The sequence below is a fragment of the Balaenoptera physalus genome (genome assembly GCF_965194825.1).
Source record: "Balaenoptera physalus genome assembly, chromosome: 17".
NCBI lineage: Eukaryota > Metazoa > Chordata > Mammalia > Artiodactyla > Balaenopteridae > Balaenoptera > Balaenoptera physalus.
In genome coordinates this window covers 62,867,259-62,889,801 of record NC_138895.1, presented here as the reverse complement: position 1 = coordinate 62,889,801, position 22,543 = coordinate 62,867,259, and the positions used below count along the sequence as shown (strand labels likewise).

Below are 22,543 nucleotides of genomic sequence, written 5' to 3'. Positions count from 1 at the left end.
TTATGATACCCCGTAGTTCACATCATGACAGAATTGTCATATTCCACTCATGTTTGTTTCTCACACTCCATTTCTTTTATTATGTATTATTTGATTAACCAGTGTACCCATTCTCTAATTGACTACCATTCTCCTAATCAACATTTTCAGTGTTATAACTGTGTTTCTAGAGTCGTGGGAGGAATATCTCCTTACAAAGCAACTATACCAGATAAAACATAATTTCTTAGTGACTTGTTAGACTTCCATGAATTAAGTGAAAGTTCTGAAGCTTTTCTCTTTGCCCCTTCACCAAAAGTGAGCTAAACCCAGACTGGGGAGAGCAAGCAGGGAATGCAAGTTTGCATGGATGAAAAATGCTGACATTGATACTGCAGTTATATTGAGACTAAGCCCAGAGTCACTGGCAGAGAGAGGGCGTTGAATCCATGGGTTTCACTCTAAGCTGGCACCTTGAAGTTGGCTAATGTGATGCGACATTACTGCCTTCCTCTGACTCCTGTCAGAAGTAAACACAGATTTATCTCCAGGAAATTATTCCAGTTTTCACCTCCATGTTACGTATGGCTTAAGATAAACCTTATATGAGCTTCCACATTACAACAGTTTACCATATGAGTGTGGATGTAAATCACTACATGTGAAATCAGTAGGAAAAGCAAATAATAGCTTTAGATACCCAGGAACTTCAGATCAGCAGTTTTCATTTAGAAAATAATAATTAATAAATGTTTAAAGAAACGAAAATTACACTTATAAATTGATCAAACTACATGAGACTATAAATAACCAGGAATATTCAAAAAAGAAACAATAGCATTTTTGAATGGACAATCTAATTATTGAAATTTAAAACATATGGATAAGTTAAGTAATATATTAGCAAATGAGTTAATCAGAGGTTAAATCTGAAGATATTAGCCAGAATACTTAAGAGAGGGGAAGGGGATGGAAAATATCAAAAGTGGATATTAAGATATGAAAATACAAGAAGCTGTTCTGACATGCATCTAATTAGAGTCCCAGAAGAAAAGAATATTGAATGGAAGATAAGCAATCAATATTTGAGAAGATTATGGCAGATGAGTTCTTAAAACTGATGAAAGACATAAACACACAGATACAAAATAGGATAGCTTATGCTGAGCAGAATATGTAGATCTTCCTCGACTTATGATGGGTTTATGTCCCAATAAACCCAGTATAAGTTGAAAATAACGTAAATCAAAAATGCATTTAATACAACTAAACTACTGAAATCATAGCTTAGCCTAGCCTAACTTAAATGTGCTCAGAACACTTGTACCCTATAGTTGAGAAAAATCTTTTAACACAAAGCCTATTTTATAATAAAGTGTTGACTATCTTATGTAATTTATTGAATACTGTACTGAAAGTGAAAACCAGAATGGTTGTCTGGGTACAGAATGGTTGTAAATGTACTGGTTTTCTCCCCTCCTGATCATGTGGCTGACTGGGAGCTGGGGTTCCCTGCTTCGACCCAGCATCATGAGAGAGTATCGTACCACATATCCTGCATATTATTAGCCCAGTAAAAGATCCAAATTCAAAATTCAAAGTACGGTTTCTACTGACTGCATATGGTTTTTGCACCATCCTAAGGTTTAAAGATTGTAAGTCGAACCATCATAAGTTGGGGGCCATCTGTATACAAATAAATTCAGTCATAGACATCTTGTAGTAAAAATTGACATGCTAAGGCAGAGAGATTCCTTAGAGCAGCTAAAGAGAAACAACAGCTCAACTATTCAGAAAAGACTATTAGGTTAATAGTAGACTTTATATCAGCCACAGTGGAAACCAGAAGACGGAGGAATACTATTCAGTTTTGAGGAAAAAAAAAAAGTCAACCTAGTATTCCCTACCTGTCAAAACTACCTTCCAAAAATAAGAGCAAAGACATTTTCACATAAACAAAGACCAGGGAACTGTGAGTAAGTCTCAACAGCCATAGCATGCCTAATTTATGCAGTTAAAAAGGGATAGACTGAGTTATTGGGCAACACTATTATGTGAGTTTGCAGGGAGATTGATCAGAATTAAGGTGTTCTAAAGTGCTTGAATTGTCTGGAGTTAGTGAGTTAGGACTTTGTTATGCATATTTTGATAACTTTAGGGATAACTAATGAAAGAGTAGGAAATGAGTACATAACTTCCAAAGCTTTAGAGGAGAAAAATGGACAACAAAATAAACAACACCCATAAAATTCAATCTTTTTTTTAATGTATCCTTTTTTAGAGGATACATGGGAAAAAAGTAGACAAATAGAATTTTTAAAGGAAGATGGTAAAAAAAAAGTCCAGATATCAAAAATCTTAATGAACCTGTGGGGATTAAACTTTCCACTTAAAAGATATTATCAGACATATTAAAAAAAAAATTTAACTATAAGCTGTTTATAGGTTACACACTCAAAGCATAAGGCTATGGAGAGTTTGAAAGAGCAAAATAGACTAAGTTATAGGTGCAAATATAAACCAAAGAAAAATTGAGGTAGCTTTATTAATCTCATACAATTTAGACCCTAAGACAAAAAGCATAGGTGGGAAAAGTCAATACTAATGATAAGAGGTTCAGTTCATCAGGGAGATATAATAATTCCAAATATATAAAATATAAATATAAATAAATATATATGTAAAGCAAAAATTGATCAAGAACTACAGGGAAAATATGACAAACCACAATCACAGTTGTACATTTTAGGAAACCTCCCTTATTAAAGGTTGAACAGAAAAAATTTTTTCAAAATATAAAATATTTGAGCAACAAATTAAGAAAAGTATTTATTTATTTATTTATTTATTTATTTATTTATTTATTTATTTATTTATTTATTTTGGCAGTGCCGTGTGGCTTGCGGGATCTCAGTTCCCTGACCAGGGATTGAACCTGGGCCACGGCAGTGAAAACCCAGAATCCTAACCTCTAGGTCACCAGGGAACTCCCTGTTTTTTTTTTTAACTTGATTTAATTAAAATACATAAATTCTACACCCAACAATTGGAGAATGCACATGCTTTTCAAGCAGATATAAAATGCTTATAAAATTTGACACATGCTAAGCCAATAAGAAATCAGATTTCAAAAAAACAGTATCATATAGAACATACCCTTATACTCAGTGTAATTAAATCAGACCTCTATAGCAGAAAGGTAAGGATAGATGAAATCACACAAGGCAAATATTAACCAAAGAAAAAAATGAGGTCATTTTATTTATTCCAGGAAACATAGGTGTTAAGACAAAAAATATATAATGGATTAAAAAATGGATAAAAATTGCCAGTACTTATGATTTTATAAAGTGAATTTAGCAAATTCTGGCAATATCAGATGCTCGTGTTCCTAAAGACCATGTAATTTCACTCCTCAGAAGAAAACTTCTTGTATGGGAGCACTAGGAAACGTGTGCAAAAATGTTCAAAGTAGTATTTTTTTAAAGAGCAAAACAACCGAAACAAAAATTAAAAAGCAAAACAAATAAGAAAAAAACCTCAACTATACATAAGAGGTTAGTTAAGTAACTTATAGGTTTGTCATACAGTGGAATATTATACAATAGTGAATTTGAATAAATGACAGTTGAATACAACATGGATGTCTTATAATTTTGACCGAATAAAAATAAATCAAAGACACCTATTTGTAGCTTCATACCACTTCATAGAAGTTCATAAAAGAAGTTCATAAAAACTAGCAAAACAAAACTGTATACATATATTCATATATATTTATATATGTATACACCGTGTGTATTTGTTACATTCATATACATATATTGAACTGTACCATAGACATTATTTTCCCTCCATAAATATATCATTCTTTCTTTCTCTGTATATTTATATATGTGTACCTAGACTCTTTGTCACTCTGTATCTCTCTGTAGATAAAGAATATATATACATATATCAATCATATTTTATGATCCTATGATTATGTTCATTTTCATTTTTTGCTAAACCTAGATATGAATGTGTATATATGTGTGTGTACACGTGTGTGATTCATATTACACGATAAAATTTTAAAATAAAAATGAGGCATAAATTCTCATCAATACACATATCCAATAAATATTTGAATAAATAGTCAACTTCCCTTATTATTAAAAAACTACTTGAAAATCAATGATATAGTCATTATCTACCTAATTGACTAGAATGTGGGAAAATATATATATTTTTTGGTAGTGTATGTGTTGACAAGCATCTGTCTGTTAGAGATTTATGAATGCGTTAAAATTTTTTAAACAGTGATTGAATATTTTAGACATAAAATATATATCTCAGGCTAAAGCAAATAACATTGGATGCAGCAGCTGATTAAATTAATGTAGCTACTGCACAATTTCTACCTTAAAAGAGCTCTGGGAAGGAACATGAACTGTGTGCTCTGCTAGTTCTGAAGAATAGATTTTATGATAAGCACTTAATTATCAGCACATCTGAAAAAGCTAAGTACACAGTGCATTAGTACAGAGTTTCTAAAAGGGTGAGTACCAAGATGGTTACATCTAGATTTGTGTATTTTATGTGTCATGTTCTTTTAAACAATACCTAATAAATCAGTTGCCTGTAAAACCTTGAAATGGACATCATGGTTCAAGTTGAAAATTCCCATTGTGAGAGAGAAAGTTACCCAAGGTATTATAGTCCATCAAGAAAATAACCCACAATTGCACTACCTTTATTTGGATACATTATTTATTAGAAATTTCAGATTTAATGGTCCTGAAGACTTTATATAGGAACAGTTATCAAGTCTTAGAATAAGATAAATTTTAGCCATGATTTACATTTCATATTATATAATTTATTTCCCTTTTCTTGTTTACTGTCTATTTCATGGGAAGATTTATTTTTCTGTTTTGAATGTTTGGTAGGGATATCTTCTTTTTGAAAGTGAATCATAAAGTGAGATTTTTCAGCTATGACATTAGTTGTGTTTTCTTCTACCATGTGAAGGTGAAATCACCCCGTACCCTTCTAAAAAAACCCAAATGAGTAAATACTCATCATATTATTTCAGTATAAAAATACAAGATGAGTGGATTGAATAGAATCTTATTCATTCAGAATTTCACTTTTCCTTAGATTATATTTTGTAGACTACTCCTTTGCACTTGACTAAGGCTGAATATTAAATTTTCAACTTTTAAAAGTTGATTATCGGTTACCCACCTATACATCTGTAATTCCTTTTCTGTTTTTGTCCCTCAAATACTTTCTTCAGATGCTTTTCATTCCAACATTCAACAGTGCCAGTGACCTCCAGTGCCACACCTGTAGACTCTTATGGCACAAAAAATGACTAATTAGTTGTCACATATACTGAACTATATTTAAATTAAATCACTTCATTTACTCTTTCTTTGTGACAATTTATCTGTAGGTATTTGTTTCCATAATTACCAAAAAATACCTTTGAAGTCTTAATTGATTAGTATTTATAATTTATTCATTTACTTTGATGTCCATTTAGTCATTGAAGAAGAAAAACCATGGTTAAAACTATTGAAAGTGAAATACAGTTATTCGGTGAAGGAGAGCTTTTTAAGTCATGGCATAAATCTCTGGAAGTTAACATTAAAAGGAAAAAAACAAAGCGTTGTTTAGAGCTGACTTCACAAATACTGTGAGCTGTTTGTTATGAAAATCGAAATATAGAAATATTATCAGAGTAGAGCAAAAGACTAGCACCTTTTAGCTGATTTTTTTCTAGAATCTAGAAAACCTCAGTTCTTTATGAATTATGAAAATAATTTTTAATCTCTACTAATGAATAAAATGCTACTCCTAGGATAAAAGGTATTGAAATATGAATGGATCTGAAATAAATGCTTTTTTATAGCACATGAAAATTCTGTCAAGTAGGATAAGGAATAAAACATCTTTTCTCAAAGAAATTTTAAGTCACTTGAATTAAGTACAATTTGGTTTTTTTATGCAGCTTGATGTAGTTTTCTCTGGAGGCAAAAGATGATTATCTCTTTTATCAAAGTTGATTGTGTTCATTGTCTAAAGTTTTGCACTGGAAAAATTGAGATTTTATGTAAGTATGTCCCAAACATTGTATGGGACATACTTACATTAAAATATTATTTGTTTATTATCTGAAATTCACATTTAACTGGGCATCCTGTATTTTATCTGGCACCGATAATGGTAGGGAGATCTACAGACTGCCATCTTTTTTCCTCAGGTAGCATGAAGAGAATGTTTGCTATCCAGTTGGCAGCAGAGTATAGAATTTAAATTAATGCAAATATATTTGCAGTGTCTTTAAAATTAGTTGGGCTTAATGTAGCTAGAAGTTCTAGGAGTTTTTAAATAATGAAGAGTTTATTCAGAGAACCATTCAAAATATACCATCTGCAAAATATCTATGTACTTCTTAATATTTCTCTGCTGCTTTATGACTTTACATATTAAGTCTAGCATTACCAGAGCTGTGGTGGTTCATTCCTTTGGTTATTAAGTAGATATTTACTGTCTGGATGTTCGGGGTGGAGCTGGAAGGGATATAGAGATGTGTGGGCTTTGATCTTGATTTTAAGGCAATTACAATATAACTGTAAAGTAAGACATACATGATTATTTGGTAAATGAGAGCTTTTTAAATGATGAAATAAATCTTTTTATGCCATCACTTAAATCAAAGGCCATTCATTTTAATAAAACGCAATGTGAAAAAAATCCTCTGGATGACAGAGTTTCAGAGTAGCTCAGAGGATGGTAGGTTTACTCTTGGGTTTGAGTCATTTGGGAAGTCTTTACAGATGAGAAGGTAGTTAAGGTGGGTCTTGAAAAATGAAGAGAAAACTCCCTGAACCTTCTGAGGTTTTCATATTAATGTTGATAAAATGAAATGCATTCAGTAGGTTAGAGCAGAGTCCAAACTAATGTAGTTTCTCAATGACTAAACTTTAATTCTTCAGTAATGTTTCTTATACTAGGCATTAAAATAATCTTTTTATTTTGGGGGCACATGGCATTAAGTTGAAGGGCTTTTCAGTTATTGTTGAGAGTGACACAAGTCAGAAATATACCCAAATCTTTCAGGAACTAATTCCTGAACAAGCTAGTAGTGTTGCATCAACTACCAAACAGCATACATGCAAGAATAACTATGGACCCGAGCTAAAATACTGCATCACGCTCTCCGTATTATTTTATGAATTGACTTGTCTGTGCTTCACATTCTTATTGTGTGAAGTAGGGATGGAAATAGGTACTATGTGTGATTGTTGTAGAGTAATATATATAAATGGCCTAGAACTAAAGAATACTAAAAGATGATCCCCAAACAGTGAAATAAAGAAGATGAATGACTATTTGGGGATTATGCTTGACAATGTCATGTGTATAGTTTTAGCTTATAAAGCTGTTAGGGTTGACTTTCGGAGGTGGGAGTATGTGCTTTAAGAGGGAAGACGATGTTACTCATCATAAAGAATTCATTTGGGAATGTTCTTTCAAGTACTGAGTATACATACTGAGAGTTCATTCCAATCTAATACTCATCTTGACGTATTTCTGACTATGGCTTCATGACTTTTGCTATTTAAGGTGTGGTCTGGGAACCAACAGCATCAGAATCATCTGAGATTTTGTAAGAAATAGAGACTATTGGGTACCACCCCAGATGTCCAGAATCAGAATCTGAATTTTAACAAGATTCCCAGATGATTCTTCTGCATGTTAGGGTTTAAGAAGCACCTCTCTAGATGTTAGCATAGGAGATTGAAAAGTTCCGTGTTGTTCCCAGCTTTTGAAAGTACAGTGATGTTGTCTTTTTAATATATTTCCTATCATTTATTTGATGACTATTATATGGAGAAAGAAGTCCTTCAGTTCTCTAGAGTATTATGCAGCAAATTGCCTTTCCTGCTTCACCTCAGGGTGTTCAATGGCCTGAAAGATGGAGCAGTTTAGCAGTTTACTGCTTAATTGTCAAGCTTTACGCTCTTTTCATTAATAGGAGTCACACTCAGAATCTTATGATTCTGAATAACAAAGATAGTAAGGGCATTACCTGTGTTTTATTAGAGTCACAGGTGGTAGAGGATGTCTTTGAGTGTGTTCATTCAGTTGTTTTGAACCAGGATATATCTACTAATGCAGTTTGTGACTGGTCCCTGCATGGGTGTCCCCTGAAGACCTTACTAAAAATTCAGATTCTCAAGTTATGTCCAGGAGATTCAGATCTTCAATAGGGCAACTGAGAGGCCCTGGAATCTGTATTGCTAAGAAACTCCTTCAGTTGCAGCGCTGCTTGCAGCCCGTTTTGCAGACCATTGCTGTAGTCAGTCTCACTTCTGTCAGTTAGAAGATCTTTCCCTTCTCCTCATGTTTTCAATTTTTAGCCCTCATTTTTCATGGTCAGTATTGTCAGTAATTTTATTTATTTTTGTATAAAGTTAAAAATTCAGGCAACAGAGGATAGAAAAATAGAACATCAGTCTGGAAGGTAGAAGCCCTTTATTCTTGACTTGATGTTGACTAAATGGACACGGCACTGTCTTCATTTTACTTATCTATAAGATGGGCTTTATACCTCAGTGGAATGTGAGATCACATATGTGTGAGTGCTTTGAAGTCTTCAGAAGAAAAGGTGTGTGCGTTGAGCTTGTTATTGCCACCTCGTTTTAATATCCTTCCTGTTAGTATGTGTTTTTCTTTTCAATGTAAAACCCGGTTCTCACTGAAAACTTATCTCTGCAGTTTCTGTCTCCTTTCTGCTTTACACCCAGCCTCACCGTCCTCTGCATTCGGACAGTCCTCCAGCACCTGTATCACGGAAGGTTTTGCCTTGATCAGTCAGAATAAGAGCTCCTCTGTGGGCAGATCAGAACAGCTCTTGCCGAGACCTGTAAGGAGTCAGGGAGTTGTCCGTTGGGACAGGAACTTGAAACTAGAAAACCTAGAAGCCCCCAGACACCTTGTTTCAGAGTGATACGTTGTGATGAATTCATTGCCTAGACAGGACACACCCAGAACTCCTTGTATATTTAGGAGGACATGTCAGTCAAATACCAGTTAAAGGTTGGATGTATTCGTCTTTTTTTGGTGAAAGAATAGGTTGGCTCAAGGACATTTCTAGATTGCAGAGTAAGTAGATATTGAAGGCACATAATCTTAATTACTGAGATATATTACTAGATATATTATGGTTCTAAACCACCCTCCTGAATACACTTACAAAGCATCCCTACCTCTGAAGACTTCAAGAAAACACAGGTAATGCCCTTTCTGTCTTCGTTATTCAGAATTTTAAGATTATGGGTCTGACTACTATTATTGAAAAAAGAGTAAGGCTTGACAATTAAGTTAACTGCTAAACTGCTCCATCTTTCAGGCCATTGAACACCACTAGATGAAGCAGAAAAGGCAAAAAATATATTCCACCTGGTAATGTCTTAAAACAAAGGATCTTCTAGGAAATAAACATGGTTTTAAGAAAGATGTCTGTCATGGTTAAGGTACCTGGGGGAGTGGAAAAGAATGATACCAAAATGCCAGTTGGTAAGTTTTAGCTCCTTTGAATAGAGTGCAGAATGCAGATTCACACAGAAGGGGGGCTTTATTTAATTTTAGGATTTATATTGGTTAACTCATACTAGAGGCACTATTGTTTTCATTTTGCAGGTGAGGAAATTGAGGCAGGTTCAGTAAATTATCCGAAGTCACATATATGGTAAAATACAGAGCCAAGCTTGAAACTTAGGCATTCTGGTTCTAGAGTCTTACTTTTAAGAGAACTAAATTGCTTCTCCAATGGAACTATGAATCTGCTGTTTTAAAATAATTTGTCACGTGGTACTCTAGTGTCTCGCACTTCTTCTCTTGTGTGTTGAAACTTTTTCCTCGTTGCTCTAGAATTAATTGTCTTTATTTCTTGAAATAATGTCACTGTAATTCTTGGGAATGTTTGTTCTTTGGAATTTTTTTGTACTTTGGTAGAAGTAGCAGTGGCCATTTATAGTCTTAATTTATGGGCAGGGATCCCATCACAGTTTTCAAGCAGAGACTCCACCAAGTCAGGGAAACCATAAACTCTCTGCCACAGTGGGTAGTGAGCTCATTAGAACTGTCTTGGGGTGAAGGTCAATCAGAGCTTGTGAATGTGCTTCCTGAAGGTTGTTTGTTTGTTTATGTTTAACTTTCATGACTGAATAGATTATGTGGTATATCTTCAGTAGGGTATTTCCTGAGTATGTTTTGAGCTTTGACCATTCTGATAAATCCATTTTCATCTGTCTGATCGAGCTTCATAAAAGCTAAGCTAATAATTTGGGGGTACAATTTTTGAGTTTAGGAGTTTATCTTCCATTGTTTCAGATTCAAATATAGTTATGGTAGGAAGGTTCTCTGAATGAGGTTCCCAGAGGTTCTAGGTTCTATATTTTGAGTCTTGCCTATTGTCCTCTGTGATCTTAATTCCATTTTGGGTTTTCTGGCCTCGACTTTGGTGGCAAGATTCTTACTCGTCATCCTGTATATTCTCTCCTTAAGAGTTAGGTTTCTTTCACTTGAGAAAAATTCATTTTAATATTTTTATGGTCAATTCATCATCAAATTATTTTTCATTTATTGTATTTCCTTTTATCTTTCCTACTTCATGGAGAAAAATAGGACAAAAGATTGAAAACAAGCTCCTGTAAAAAGTAGAAGTTAAATATCCATATTTATTCAACCAAATGTAAGCTCTTAATCACAAGAAGATAATCATGTACCAAATTAAGTACTCTCCACAAATGTTGGCTGAGATTTTGTTACATGTCTTAATACCTTTGAATTTTGCTTCCATAAAATAGGAACGTTCTTTTGGATTTTCAGCCATCAGACAGGTCTCGGAATGAAGTCACCCAATAGAGAAACTTTTACACTCCCAAAGTGATTAAAGCACACATTTAACTATGCTACTCCTCTGCCTATAAGCTTGCAGTTGCTTCCCTTTCCCTTTGAAGATACCTACCTCCTTGCCGTGGTCCACAAAGCTCTAGATGACCCTCCGGCTTGTTGATTATGATGCTTGTTGATTATGATGCTTGTTGATTATGATGCTTCCTCTTATTTATTCCTCTCAAGCATCAGTGGCCTCTTTCAGTATCTCAGGCTTGCTGGAATGTACTGCCCTTTCCCCTTCCTCCTCCTCCAGCAAGGATAGCTCCTTTCCATCCTTTGCTTTGATAAATCGCCCTCAGAAAGGCCTTCCTGAGGACCTTAAGCAGCCCTTCCACCCCCTTACCATCCCATCCTTTTCATTCTTAGCACATATTACTCTTTGCCCTTACATGTTTATTTAGAGACCAATGTGAAGCTTGTCATTCCTGACTAGACTCTGAACACCAGGTGGACAAGGGCTACGTGCCTTGTATTCACCAATGTGTACCCAGTGCCTGGCAAAGTAATGTTGTGATGATTATCTACAGATTACATACAGCGGTACCCACTTTGCAGTAGCTTTAAGTAACAGCTCTCAAAACTTATTTTGTTATTTTAAGTTGTAACTCCTAACACATTATATCGTGGAGTAGCAAGTGTTTCACGTGGTTATTTAATTAGAGAGCCATACAAGGTTTTTACAGTTAAAGAATGTATGCCTTATTCCCAGTTATTTGTGTACCTTTCCGGTATGCCTTTTAGGATACAGTGCCTCAGTTCTTCTTTGTTAATCAAACATTTTTCTTAATTTAACAGTTACCATTCTGTCTTTAACAGCAGGAGATGCTATGAAATCCAACAATAAGGTCTCCTTGTTTTGTGCCTTATAAAAAGAAAACACACACATAAACATACATTCACACACACTCTTTTAATGAATATATCTGTACAGCGCCTATCATGCTGCTTGGTACCCAACAGACACTCCATTTGTTGAATGTTCATAAGTCCTTACAGATAGAAAAAACTTGAGCTTCTGGTATATCTTATTTACTAGATTATGTAGCTCAGTCAACAAATGAACAGAGCAGGTCCTTCAATAATAAAGCAAATCAACCAGTTTTAAATGTGACTCGTCTGGAGTGTGTGCGCATAAGTGTGTCTGTGTGTGCAGGTACCTGTTATTGCTAATATAACAAACGGGAATATTGCATTCCTTACCTAGAACTGAAGATGCGAGTTAATTACATGCCAGTTTCTGGGTATTGAGACTATTGTTATTTCATTCTACCTATTACATTACAGGAGATAAAATTCAGGTGCTTGAAGACTATTTTTTAAAGCCCTCGTGAATGCTGGATTTCGAGTAATGGTTTTCTTCTTCTGCAGGAGAGCACACAGCTGCTACAAATGCCGTCAATGCAGTTTTACAGCTGCCGAGACTCAGTCACTACTGGAGCACTTCAACACTGTTCACTGCCAGGAACAGGACAGCACTACAGCCAACGGCGAAGAGGACGGTCATGCCGTATCCACCATCAAGGAGGAGCCCAAGATTGACCTCAAGGTCTACAGTCTGCTCAATCCAGACTCTAAAATGGGAGAGCCGGTTGCTGAGAGTGTGGTGAAGAGGGAGAAGCTAGAAGAGAAGGACGGGCTGAAAGAAAAAGCTTGGGCTGAGAGTTCAAGTGATGACCTTCGCAACGTGACTTGGAGAGGGGCGGACATCCTACGGGGCAGTCCATCCTATACCCAAGCAAGCCTGGGGCTTCTGACCCCTGTGTCCGGCCCCCAAGAGCAGACAAAGACTTTAAGAGATAGCCCCAACGTAGAGGCTGCCCACCTGGCGCGCCCTATTTATGGCTTGGCTGTGGAGACCAAGGGCTTCCTGCAGGGGGTGCCTGCAGGCGGAGAGAAGGCTGGCGCCCTCACCCAGCAGTATCCTGCATCCGGAGAAAACAAGTCCAAGGATGAATCCCAGTCCCTGTTACGGGTAGGAAGGTTTTATTTTTTAAAAATAATTCCTATATCTTGAAGGGAAAATGGGGAGAATGTACATTCTCTAGAGTTAGTATCATGACTTACCAAGTGCAACTAAATGATGTGTATCAGTCTGGGGATGTATACTTAATAAGGCCAAAGTGGTAGAAAGCAGCTCACGTGCGTTTGTGTGTACTCTACACATACTCGATCGAGTGGGTAGAAGTCACTTGTTTGTCACTACTCTCAGCTCCGATTGAATGTTTGTTAATCATTCCTGGTGATTATGCAAAACGATGAGGCCACTTTTGGAGAAGGGAGGCTCAGAATCCCAGAAGGATGCACATTTGTTACATTAAAATAATAAAATGACTTTTAAATTTTAAGGTGGTGTGGCACCGTCTATGGTTAATAAGGAAATTAGCAGAGATTTAAATCACTAAGAATGCAAAGCCCTCGGGAGATGTTAATACAGAAATGTAGTGTTTTTAAAACTCACAGCGTAATTATGTACAAATGACAATGCTTGTTGTTTTGTTGCCAAGAGGGGGGAAAAATGAGATAGACTTAAGTGTGAATGGTGTGAAGAGCATCCAAAGAAGAGAACCATGAATTTTACATTATCGGGCTCTTGTAGGGAGAAAGACACAGTCCTGGGTGAAAAAGAAACTAAACAAAAACTCTGTAAGATAGGATCCTTGCTCACTCTCTTCATGCTGTGTAGACTGTGAATTGTTGAGAAATATTTTAGATTTTGAAAATTCAGGAGCTCCCAGTTGAGTGATGCTTGCTTTTTGCCTAAGGCACTACCACTTCAACATCTCACCTTGACTTTGAGAAGTTTTGAGCTTTCCGGATAATTTCAAAGCTTTGTTCCTTCATGGAAGGTAGGATCAGAAACCAGCTAACCTTTACAAAAGAGCTGGTTAGGAAATACAGTTCAGCCAGCCCAGTGCTTTGACCTGGAGGTTACAGACCACCGAGTTCTCTCTGGATGTATTCTGGGGAGAAAAATTACTCTTGCCAATGTTGGCTTGGCTACTCTGCTCTCATTTCGTGTAGATTCTCCGAAGCTTATCTGTGCTTCTCTGGCTTTCCCTAGTGGAGTTGACAAACGCCCCTTGGAGGAGCACAGTTAATTATAAAAGTTGTTACCTTTCCCATCCGCAGTCATGCCCTGGAGCTAAGAGAAGGGCTTGAATGCAGAAGAGGAGATGCCTCCTTGTACACTGAGAAACAAAGAATCCTTCCTGCCCGGAAGGAGCAAGCTTATCATAAATAACTTTGGAAAGAAGAGAAATAGTTCCTGTGCTTTTCAAGTGAGTGTTCAATTTAGGGAGCTTCTTTCATATATTATGCATTTTTATCATTGTAAATGCTCATCATTTTCTTAGTATATGAGGACTCTTCTGATCTCAAGTGGCTCTTATGGTTTCTGGTTATAAGTCGGGAAAGACGTGTCCTAGGATTTTTAAATTTCATGTTGCATCTTGAGAGCGTGGTGGAATTAATTTCCTTACATCTCTATCACTAGAACTCCCCACTCTTTTTTCTTTTTTTCCATTTAAAACTGTTTTCATCCATGACATCTTCATCTGATACCAAATTGTGTGACTCTTTTAGACTGTTTCTGGAATGTTACCTTTTCTGCCACCGTTTGTAAACACTAAGAACTTGGAACGAGCAGTAATTTATGAAGCAGTGCAATCTAAAACCTGAGCAGGATAGTTCTATTCTTTAAGCAGCCTGAGGATGATAATACTTTTCTAAAAAAATTGTTTTTCTCAATTCCTCCACTTCCTTAATTCCCTGACTTCAACTTTCTGTTGCATCATTTTAACTGTCTTTTCAGTTCCTCCACATTAGCTGCTGAAGTAGGAAATCTTCAGCAAGAGGCTACTTAACTGCGTTCTACAGTGAATATCAGATTCCTAACTGTAGGATTTGTGATACTTAAAGGCCATCGTCTACTAAATTTTGAGAGCTGACAAAAAAGTATATATATATATGACGTATTTTAAAGTGGCCTGGATCTTTCTTCTGTGATTTTAGTAAAATTTGATCTTTAAAATTTATATTTTCATTGCATTTGAATAGTGCTTTTGGAAATCACCCATTTTATTGGACATTTGCGTTAAGGAGGTATAGCTGATTTGATTTATTGTGAAATATTGGGTCGGCCAGAATGTTCATTTGGTTAGTGAATATGCTGTTCAGTAAAGTTCTTGGTGAAATGAAAAATGTGGCTTTTATTTTTACTTAAAATCTAATGAACTTTTTGGCCAACCCAATATTTAGTATATTAACTGAATTTAAAAGTTTTAATTTACACATATCTTGCTGATCAGCTTTTTAAGATAATTGAGAGGAGTAAGAGCCCATTCTGATTGTGAATTTGACAAGAATTCTATTTTGGTGAATTCTGATTGTGAATTTGAGAAGAAATCTACTTTGGTGGTAGAAATTGGTATTGCTAAGTTATCATGGCAAACATATACTTCTCATTCCTTCCTCTGCCATCAGTCAGGGGAAACACAAAAGAATATTGCCATCATATTTACTAAGGCAAAACCAAAGTACTTTAATTTTGTAATTTTAGAGGTCTAGTTAGTAACAAAGGTGTCCTGTAAAAATTTATAAGTACACAAGTGAAATATGCACATACAATTTCCATGTTTTAAATGAGAAAACAGGGGTCTGTGTAAGTATATATCTACAGAATGTAATATTCATGTTTGAGTTTAAATAGTAGAATGGAACTTGAAATTAACTTGCTGTTTGGTATGTTTGTTTTGAAATAGTAAGCAAGTTAAGAAATGGAAAATGGGTTTTAAAAGCGATTTTTTAATTAGAGCATCCAGTAAAGCATTAATAGGACAAATATAAATACATTTATACATGTAGTTTCTAATACTAAAAGTAAAAACTTGACTATCATCTTTGACTACTGGGCAGAGTGATATCGAGAATTAAGTGTGGAAAATGTGTCCAACAGAAAATGTTAATTTAAAATAGTTTAACACTATGTTGCTAAATAATGGAAACATTTTAAAGAGTATGCTGAATGGAGTTAGGGTCATGTCACAAAGCACATCATTAAAATATCACTTTCAGAATATTAGTCTTTTTGTTACATGTTTCTAACTGGTTGTAGTTATGAAATTCTGCTGCACTCAAAGTGAGGAAGGAAATATAAGAATCACAGAGAAGAGCTCAAGTTTCAAAATATTCATTAGTTTTCTTCACTTCTTTCTTTTCTTTTTCTTTTTTTTTTTTTCTTAGGTCAGTGTTTGGCTTTTAGTTTGACATTCAGTGGCAGCTCATTTATGTGTATTTTCATTTGGTGAATGCCTTTAGACTTTCCTTGTTACTAGAATGGAATTGATCTTGTTATAAAAAATTCTAAATTGTGTATGTGACCTGTGTTGATGATTGTGCTTTGAGTACGGCAGGGAGCACATTGACATAAGCTTCATCTTGTAAATTGCTTTATGAAAATCAGGGTTTTGTGTGCACTAACAGTATTTCTATAAAATCATGTTTTTTCTTTTTATGAGTAGAAAGAAATATTAGCCCCTTTAGATGCTTTGCTAGAAATAGTCCAAGTTTATATGTAAAGTTTAATTGTTCCTCTTTTAAAACTTCTAGAATAGATCTTACAAAACATGAATAAGCTCCTGAAAATGTTTTGAAAACGCAGCATTTAAATTGGGCTCCATGAAGAGGTTAACGTCTTTAGTACTGTCTTGCTAAAAGCAAAAGTTAATTGGTTTTTTATATTCAAATAGATGTTCCTTTCTCATTTTAAACTAAACAGTGTAGTATAGTCAGAACTCAGTATAGTCGGTGCTCTTTTCTGATCAGCTTCTTGTATAATTTTTATTTTAACAAAGGCATTTATTTATTTAATTATTTGGTAACTTCTTAACGCAGATGTAACTGTGTTCGTTTTATTATTTCCTGGTTGAGAAATTCTAGGTTTCATTCTTGTAATTAACGTGTTAGATTGGATTTTATAACACAGAAAGCTTTGTCTTTTAACTGATAACCCCATTAAAAGGAAGCAAACACCTGTTATTAAATTTCACAAAGATTTTGCCAATATCAAATGCATTTTTTTCGTTTTTCAGTGAAACGCAGAAGTATAATTGTTTAGTTGGCAAATCTATACTTATGTAATAAACTTCTGCATGTCATGTCAGGACAGAACGTCACAGTCAGATAACTCATAGGCTCTAATTCTTCCACCAGTTCAGATGCCCTAGTTATCCGTCCACTTTCCACATGCACCTAGGGGAAAAAATAAATCTCTTTGTGATTGATTTCGGTTTGCAGTGTACATTTATTTACGGATTTGTCCGTTTTAACATGTACATTTTGCACTGCTTGGTTTTGGCAGAGATGCCTAGCCATGGGCTGTGGAGTTGAGTTTCAGGTTCTTGGAGTTGAGATCCGAGTTGAGCCATTGGCTCAGAGAAAGGGCCTCCCAGGATCCCGTTCATTTGTCTGCTACAGAGGATCATGATGCCAGCCATCCTCCCAGGAGTGCTGCGCAGTTTAGTTAATTAATGTTTGTCAGGCCATTTGAGATCGTCAGATGCAGGGTTCTAGATAAGTGCAAAGTAGTATGATTATTTGTTCGTTTTGTAAATGTGATACCAAGACAGTACAAAGCAGATGTTATTTCCCCCTTTCTTCAGCGGCGTTAAATTTATAGTTTAAAGATTGTTGATACCGGACAGCCCATTGAGATGCAAAAATGTTCTTTTGGGGACAGTCCATTGGCAGTCAAAGAGACGTTTAAACAAGCGACAGTGTTGAATGCCTTTACAACCATTGACAGAAGACCGCAGGAACTTTTTTTTAACTAAAGATGATCTCAAGTGAAAAGTCTGATATTTATTGTTTTGCTTCATGTTTAATGAAAATAAAAGCAGCTATCATCTAGGTACTGTTGTCTAAACATAGTGTTTACATACATAACCATTTTCCTGACCCCATTTGAATTTTTTATATTTGCATATATTGAATACCAAAGAGAAAGGTCTATACCAGGAAAAATAGGAAGTATACACCTCCCTAATCATTAGCTATGAAATAGTAGTTTTTAGGCCATGTTGGTAAAGTTTCTCTTTAAGTAGCCGCTGATATTTATTTTGCCTAAGAATAAAATGTTAAAAACCATTTACTGTATCCAGAGATTAACAATCCTTGTATATCTCTGTGCTTCTGCCCTAGATAGATGCATTTCTATTGTCACCTATTAGAAAAGGGTATGGTTTAAATTCAAATATATAATAGATTTATTTTAAAAATAACAATTATTCATTCTCTTAGTTATGTTTAATAGTGAACATGACCATTTTAATTGTTTTTATTAAATAAAATCTAAGTAGCTTTTTTTTCCTTTATTGGTTATTCATCTTTTATATTGGTATACCATATTTGACAATAGATCACTACTAAAATCAATTTGATACATATATGTTTGACTAATGGGATTTTCTATTATTCTGATTTCTTTCTTTTAAGTCAACTGCCCTGGCTAAAGTATTTTTTAAAAGCACATTTTTTTTCTTTTTTTGTAACTTAGGCTTTTTGTGAAGTCTGGCATAGTTCTGCTGGCCCAGGTTTCTAAGGCAGGGGAAGCAGATGTATCTTTTAGTGAATTGGGCTGTAAGTTTGTAGTCCCTGTGAAATGGTATCCTTCAGCACGGTATCTGTTAATTATTTCCTGTATAACTATCTTTTGCTTGGCTTCCTTTTTTTCACAGACGGCATGAGTCAGAAGATAACAGGGCCCAAGAAGGACCCTATTGTTGAGTGTTCTTAGATGTTGGAAGGGAAGAGTATACAGAAGGTGGCCCAAGTTTCAGGAGCACAGATGCAGAATGATTCAAAAGTGTGTCAGCCATGAGCTGCACAGCCTCGATGTGAATCTAGTATTTTTCTGGCAAAGTCCAGTCTGATGGGTGGATTTAACAGAAGTGTTGATTACCTAAAATCCAGGAAAAATTTTTACCTTGGATTTCTGTGTTCTGGTATTTGCTCCCACCAAAAAAGTGAATATTGTTTCCTTTGTCATATTCTTTTACTCTCCCTTCCCTTTGACTCTGTTAGTGAACTTTCATTAAGTGTTTATAGACAAGGACATTGATTACTAAGATGGTCTACCAATAAACTCAAGGAAGCTTGGCAAGTAGGATACTGCCGCGTGTAGTTGGCTACTAGTTCAAGGAGATGCAGATAGTTTCAGTGAGGCTCCAAGAACCTATTTCCTTCATTTTGGCGAAGTAACATTCTCATTTATAGATGTTTATAATTAACTATAATTTACAAGTAAAACAGAATCGGGGTTATGACGTCATTTTGGAAAAAATCCACAACACTTTATCTTACGGCATATTTTTTATGTTGTTATCAGTGATTAGGAGTAAGGCAAAGGAATCTTATTTTCGTTTTGTTTTTGTAAGTACAGGACATTTGTGATGTGATCAGTTGAGTGGTATCATCTCTCATGTTAGGATGATCAAATAGCTCTCACACATAATTTTACATGTTAACTTGCCTTTTTAAAAAGAGTTTCTCAATTTCTAAGATTTAATTTGGGCATATTAATTATGAAAGCGATGAACCATTTCATGCCCTGGAAATTTACCTATCTGTAACATCATGATTAATCAGAAAAAACTAAGGATATACAGATATATTTCTAAAAGGCAGAATACACTGTATAATATTTAAATGAGAAAATACGACTGATAATAAATAGTCACTGTCATCGAAGTGGGTCATTTTTTTTTTTTTTTAAAGAAATTCACGTTCTTTTATTTATTTATTTATTTATTTATTTATGACTGTGTTGAGTCTTCGTTTCTGTGCGAGGGCTTTCTCTAGTTGCGGCAAGTGGGGACCACTCTTCATCGCGGTGCGCGGACCTCTCACCATCGCGGCCTCTCTTGTTGCGGAGCACAGGCTCCAGACGCGCAGGCTCAGTAATTGTGGCTCATGGGCCCAGTTGCTCCGTGGCATGTGGGATCTTCCCAGACCAGGGCTCGAACCCGTGTCCCCTGCATTGGCAGGCAGATTCTCAACCACTGCGCCACCAGGGAAGCCCCGGGTCATTTTTAAGATACAAAATAAATTCACTCATAAATAATGCTTAGAGAATAATATCCTAGAAATACGTAATTAAGGAGAGCTGTTAAACTAAATTGACTTATTTAATGATGAATGCAGATAATCAAGGAAAAAGCAAATGATAATCTTTAAGAGCTATTTCTTATGTATATGAAATATGACAGATATCCAATAGCCAGATAATGGTATGATATACTTCCCTTATATTATGTGTGCAGCACAGTTTATTTTCTAGAGGAATTTATTTCCAAGTACGACCTATGTTCTTATGCAGATTTGAGTCATGTTTCTTAAGGGAAAGCAGTCAACTCAGATAGGCTTACCTTTTTTAGGGGAGAACTCTCTCTTTCCTTGTTTTCCTTTTGCCTCCCTGGATGATGTTTTTACCACCCTTCACAATTTCTCAACCCATTTTTTGCCTTCCTTGGATGTGTGTTGGATGCGGTGGGTAATAGTGTGGGCTTTGAGGGAATATGAGAGAGAACTTGATTTTTCTCTTTAAAATATGGAATTTAATGATCTTTAGTTTTATTTGTTGCTGAAATATTTACATTGATTCCATTAGAAAGTATTTTTCTTTCATAGGATTATCAGAATGCCACATAGAATAGTCTTTATTATTTCTTAATAACGTGTTAAAAAGACAAGGGAAAGAATACTTTCTCAATTAACATTGAGTTTGTGATTGCTATAGGCTAAAAATACAGAATCTCAAGCCATTCTTTTTTTTTTTTTTTCTATTTATTTATTTTTGGCTGTGTTGGGTCTCTGTTGCTGCGCGTGGGCTTTCTCTAGTTGCGGCGAGTGGGGGCTACTCTTTGTTGGGGTGTGAGGGCTTCTCATTGCGGTGGCTTCTCTTGTTGCAGAGCACGGGCTCTAGGTGCACGGGCTTCAGTAGTTGTGGCACGTGGGCTCAGCGGTTGTGGCTCACGGGCTGTAGAGTGCAAGCTCAGTACTTGCGGCACACGGGCTTAGTTGCACCGCGACATGTGGGATCTTCCCGGGCCAGGGCTTGAACCCATGTCCCCTGCATTGGCAGGTGGATTCTTAACCACTGCGCCACCAGGGAAGCCCTCTCAGGCCATTCTTAACCCGTTAATGACGTTTATGAAAACATGCCCTGATGTTATTTATATGCACAAGTTAGGTCAGATTTATGTATGGGAATGTAAACGTTTACAAATATTACATTTGAGAGAGCTATTTGCTTTACTTAAAAATAATCATTTGCTTAAAAAAAAAACCCAGAACCTCAGTATGGGGACTTTTAAAATTTCTTCCCTGATACCTTGAAAAATGAAAATGTTTTTATTTACTTATAACTTTTTAGAAGCTTATCTGTTTTGCAAAACATGCTACAGTTGAAGCAGTGTTGGTCATATTATAGAAGATACACATGTTTGGCTAATCTAATTCTTAATGTCAGGAATTTACAACCTAAATTTTTCTTGATAATTCAAGAAAATCCATTACTTCGCCTGAATCATATAACTGATTCAGAGAAAACTGGAGGTTTTTAAAATGAAGACTGTCGCAGTGGGCAGTCTATGGTCTACAAATTAACTATCCCCTTAATATGCCTCTCAAAACTTTATACTATGATAATATAGCTCATGTAGGATTTTTTAAAAAATCAAATCAAAATTTAGAGCTTACCTCAAATTTACATATGATTTAAATATTTTTCAAGACTCCAAAATATATCTGAATTATTCTTTAGTAGTGTGCCGAGCCCTTGGAGGTTACAGCTGGGTTTAGAGGTGGGTGTGTTCCACCTTTAATGGAGTGTCTCTGGTTGTGATTCAGGCTTGACAGGATTGTATTTTCCAGTAAAATTATATTTTATGTTTTCTTTTTACTCTTCCCTTGTGATGTAGTGGAAAGAGTACTGGATTGGAGGAAAAGAGGCTTTGTGTTCTAGACTCACTTTGTGACTAACTGGCCGTGTGACCACCATGGGTGAGTCACTCAGTCCTTATGTCCTGTTTCCTTCTTTGGAAAATTATGGAGATAGAAGCATACAATTGCTCACATCTCTTTAAAATTGCAAACTCTGGGGCCAAGCAAATTTTCTATAAAACCTTAAACATTTAGGTCTGTGAATTGATACCCAAGGCAACTTTAAGACAAATATCTTCTATTGTAGACTTAGTGATGCTAGTGTCCAAAGAGATATCATGTATTTGATGTCCAAGTTCCTAAGTTAGATTTCCCTCTAATGACTAAGAACCCATAAATTATAAACAACTGTCACAATACAGTCTAAAATCTTCAACAGGGGCTTATCTTATACAAGAAAGCTCATTCTTTGAAAATAACTTTGTTTCAGGGAATCATGCTATTAAGGGTACACTTATGAATCCCGATAAAGGGAAGTTTGCACAATGAGAAATAAAATAATTCTGGTGAGAATATGACATGTTCAAAGTCTATTTCTTCAGTTTCTTGGCATTGAGCGATGTTGCCTGTTTTTTTCACAGTCAGATGTTCAAATCAGAATTTTGGATGC

General features: G+C 35.5%; 1 protein-coding gene across 7 annotated transcripts in view; it reads left to right on the top strand.

Moving 5' to 3' along the window:
- TRPS1 (transcriptional repressor GATA binding 1) overlaps positions 1-22,543 on the top strand; it is a 262,703-nt gene that overhangs the window by 71,253 nt on the left and 168,907 nt on the right. For all 7 annotated transcript variants that reach the window (XM_082433133.1, XM_082433127.1, XM_082433132.1 and 4 more), the window contains one exon: positions 12,304-12,907. In XM_082433133.1, the coding sequence (XP_082289259.1) occupies positions 12,304-12,907 (604 nt within the window). The remainder of the gene's footprint in view (positions 1-12,303; positions 12,908-22,543) is intronic.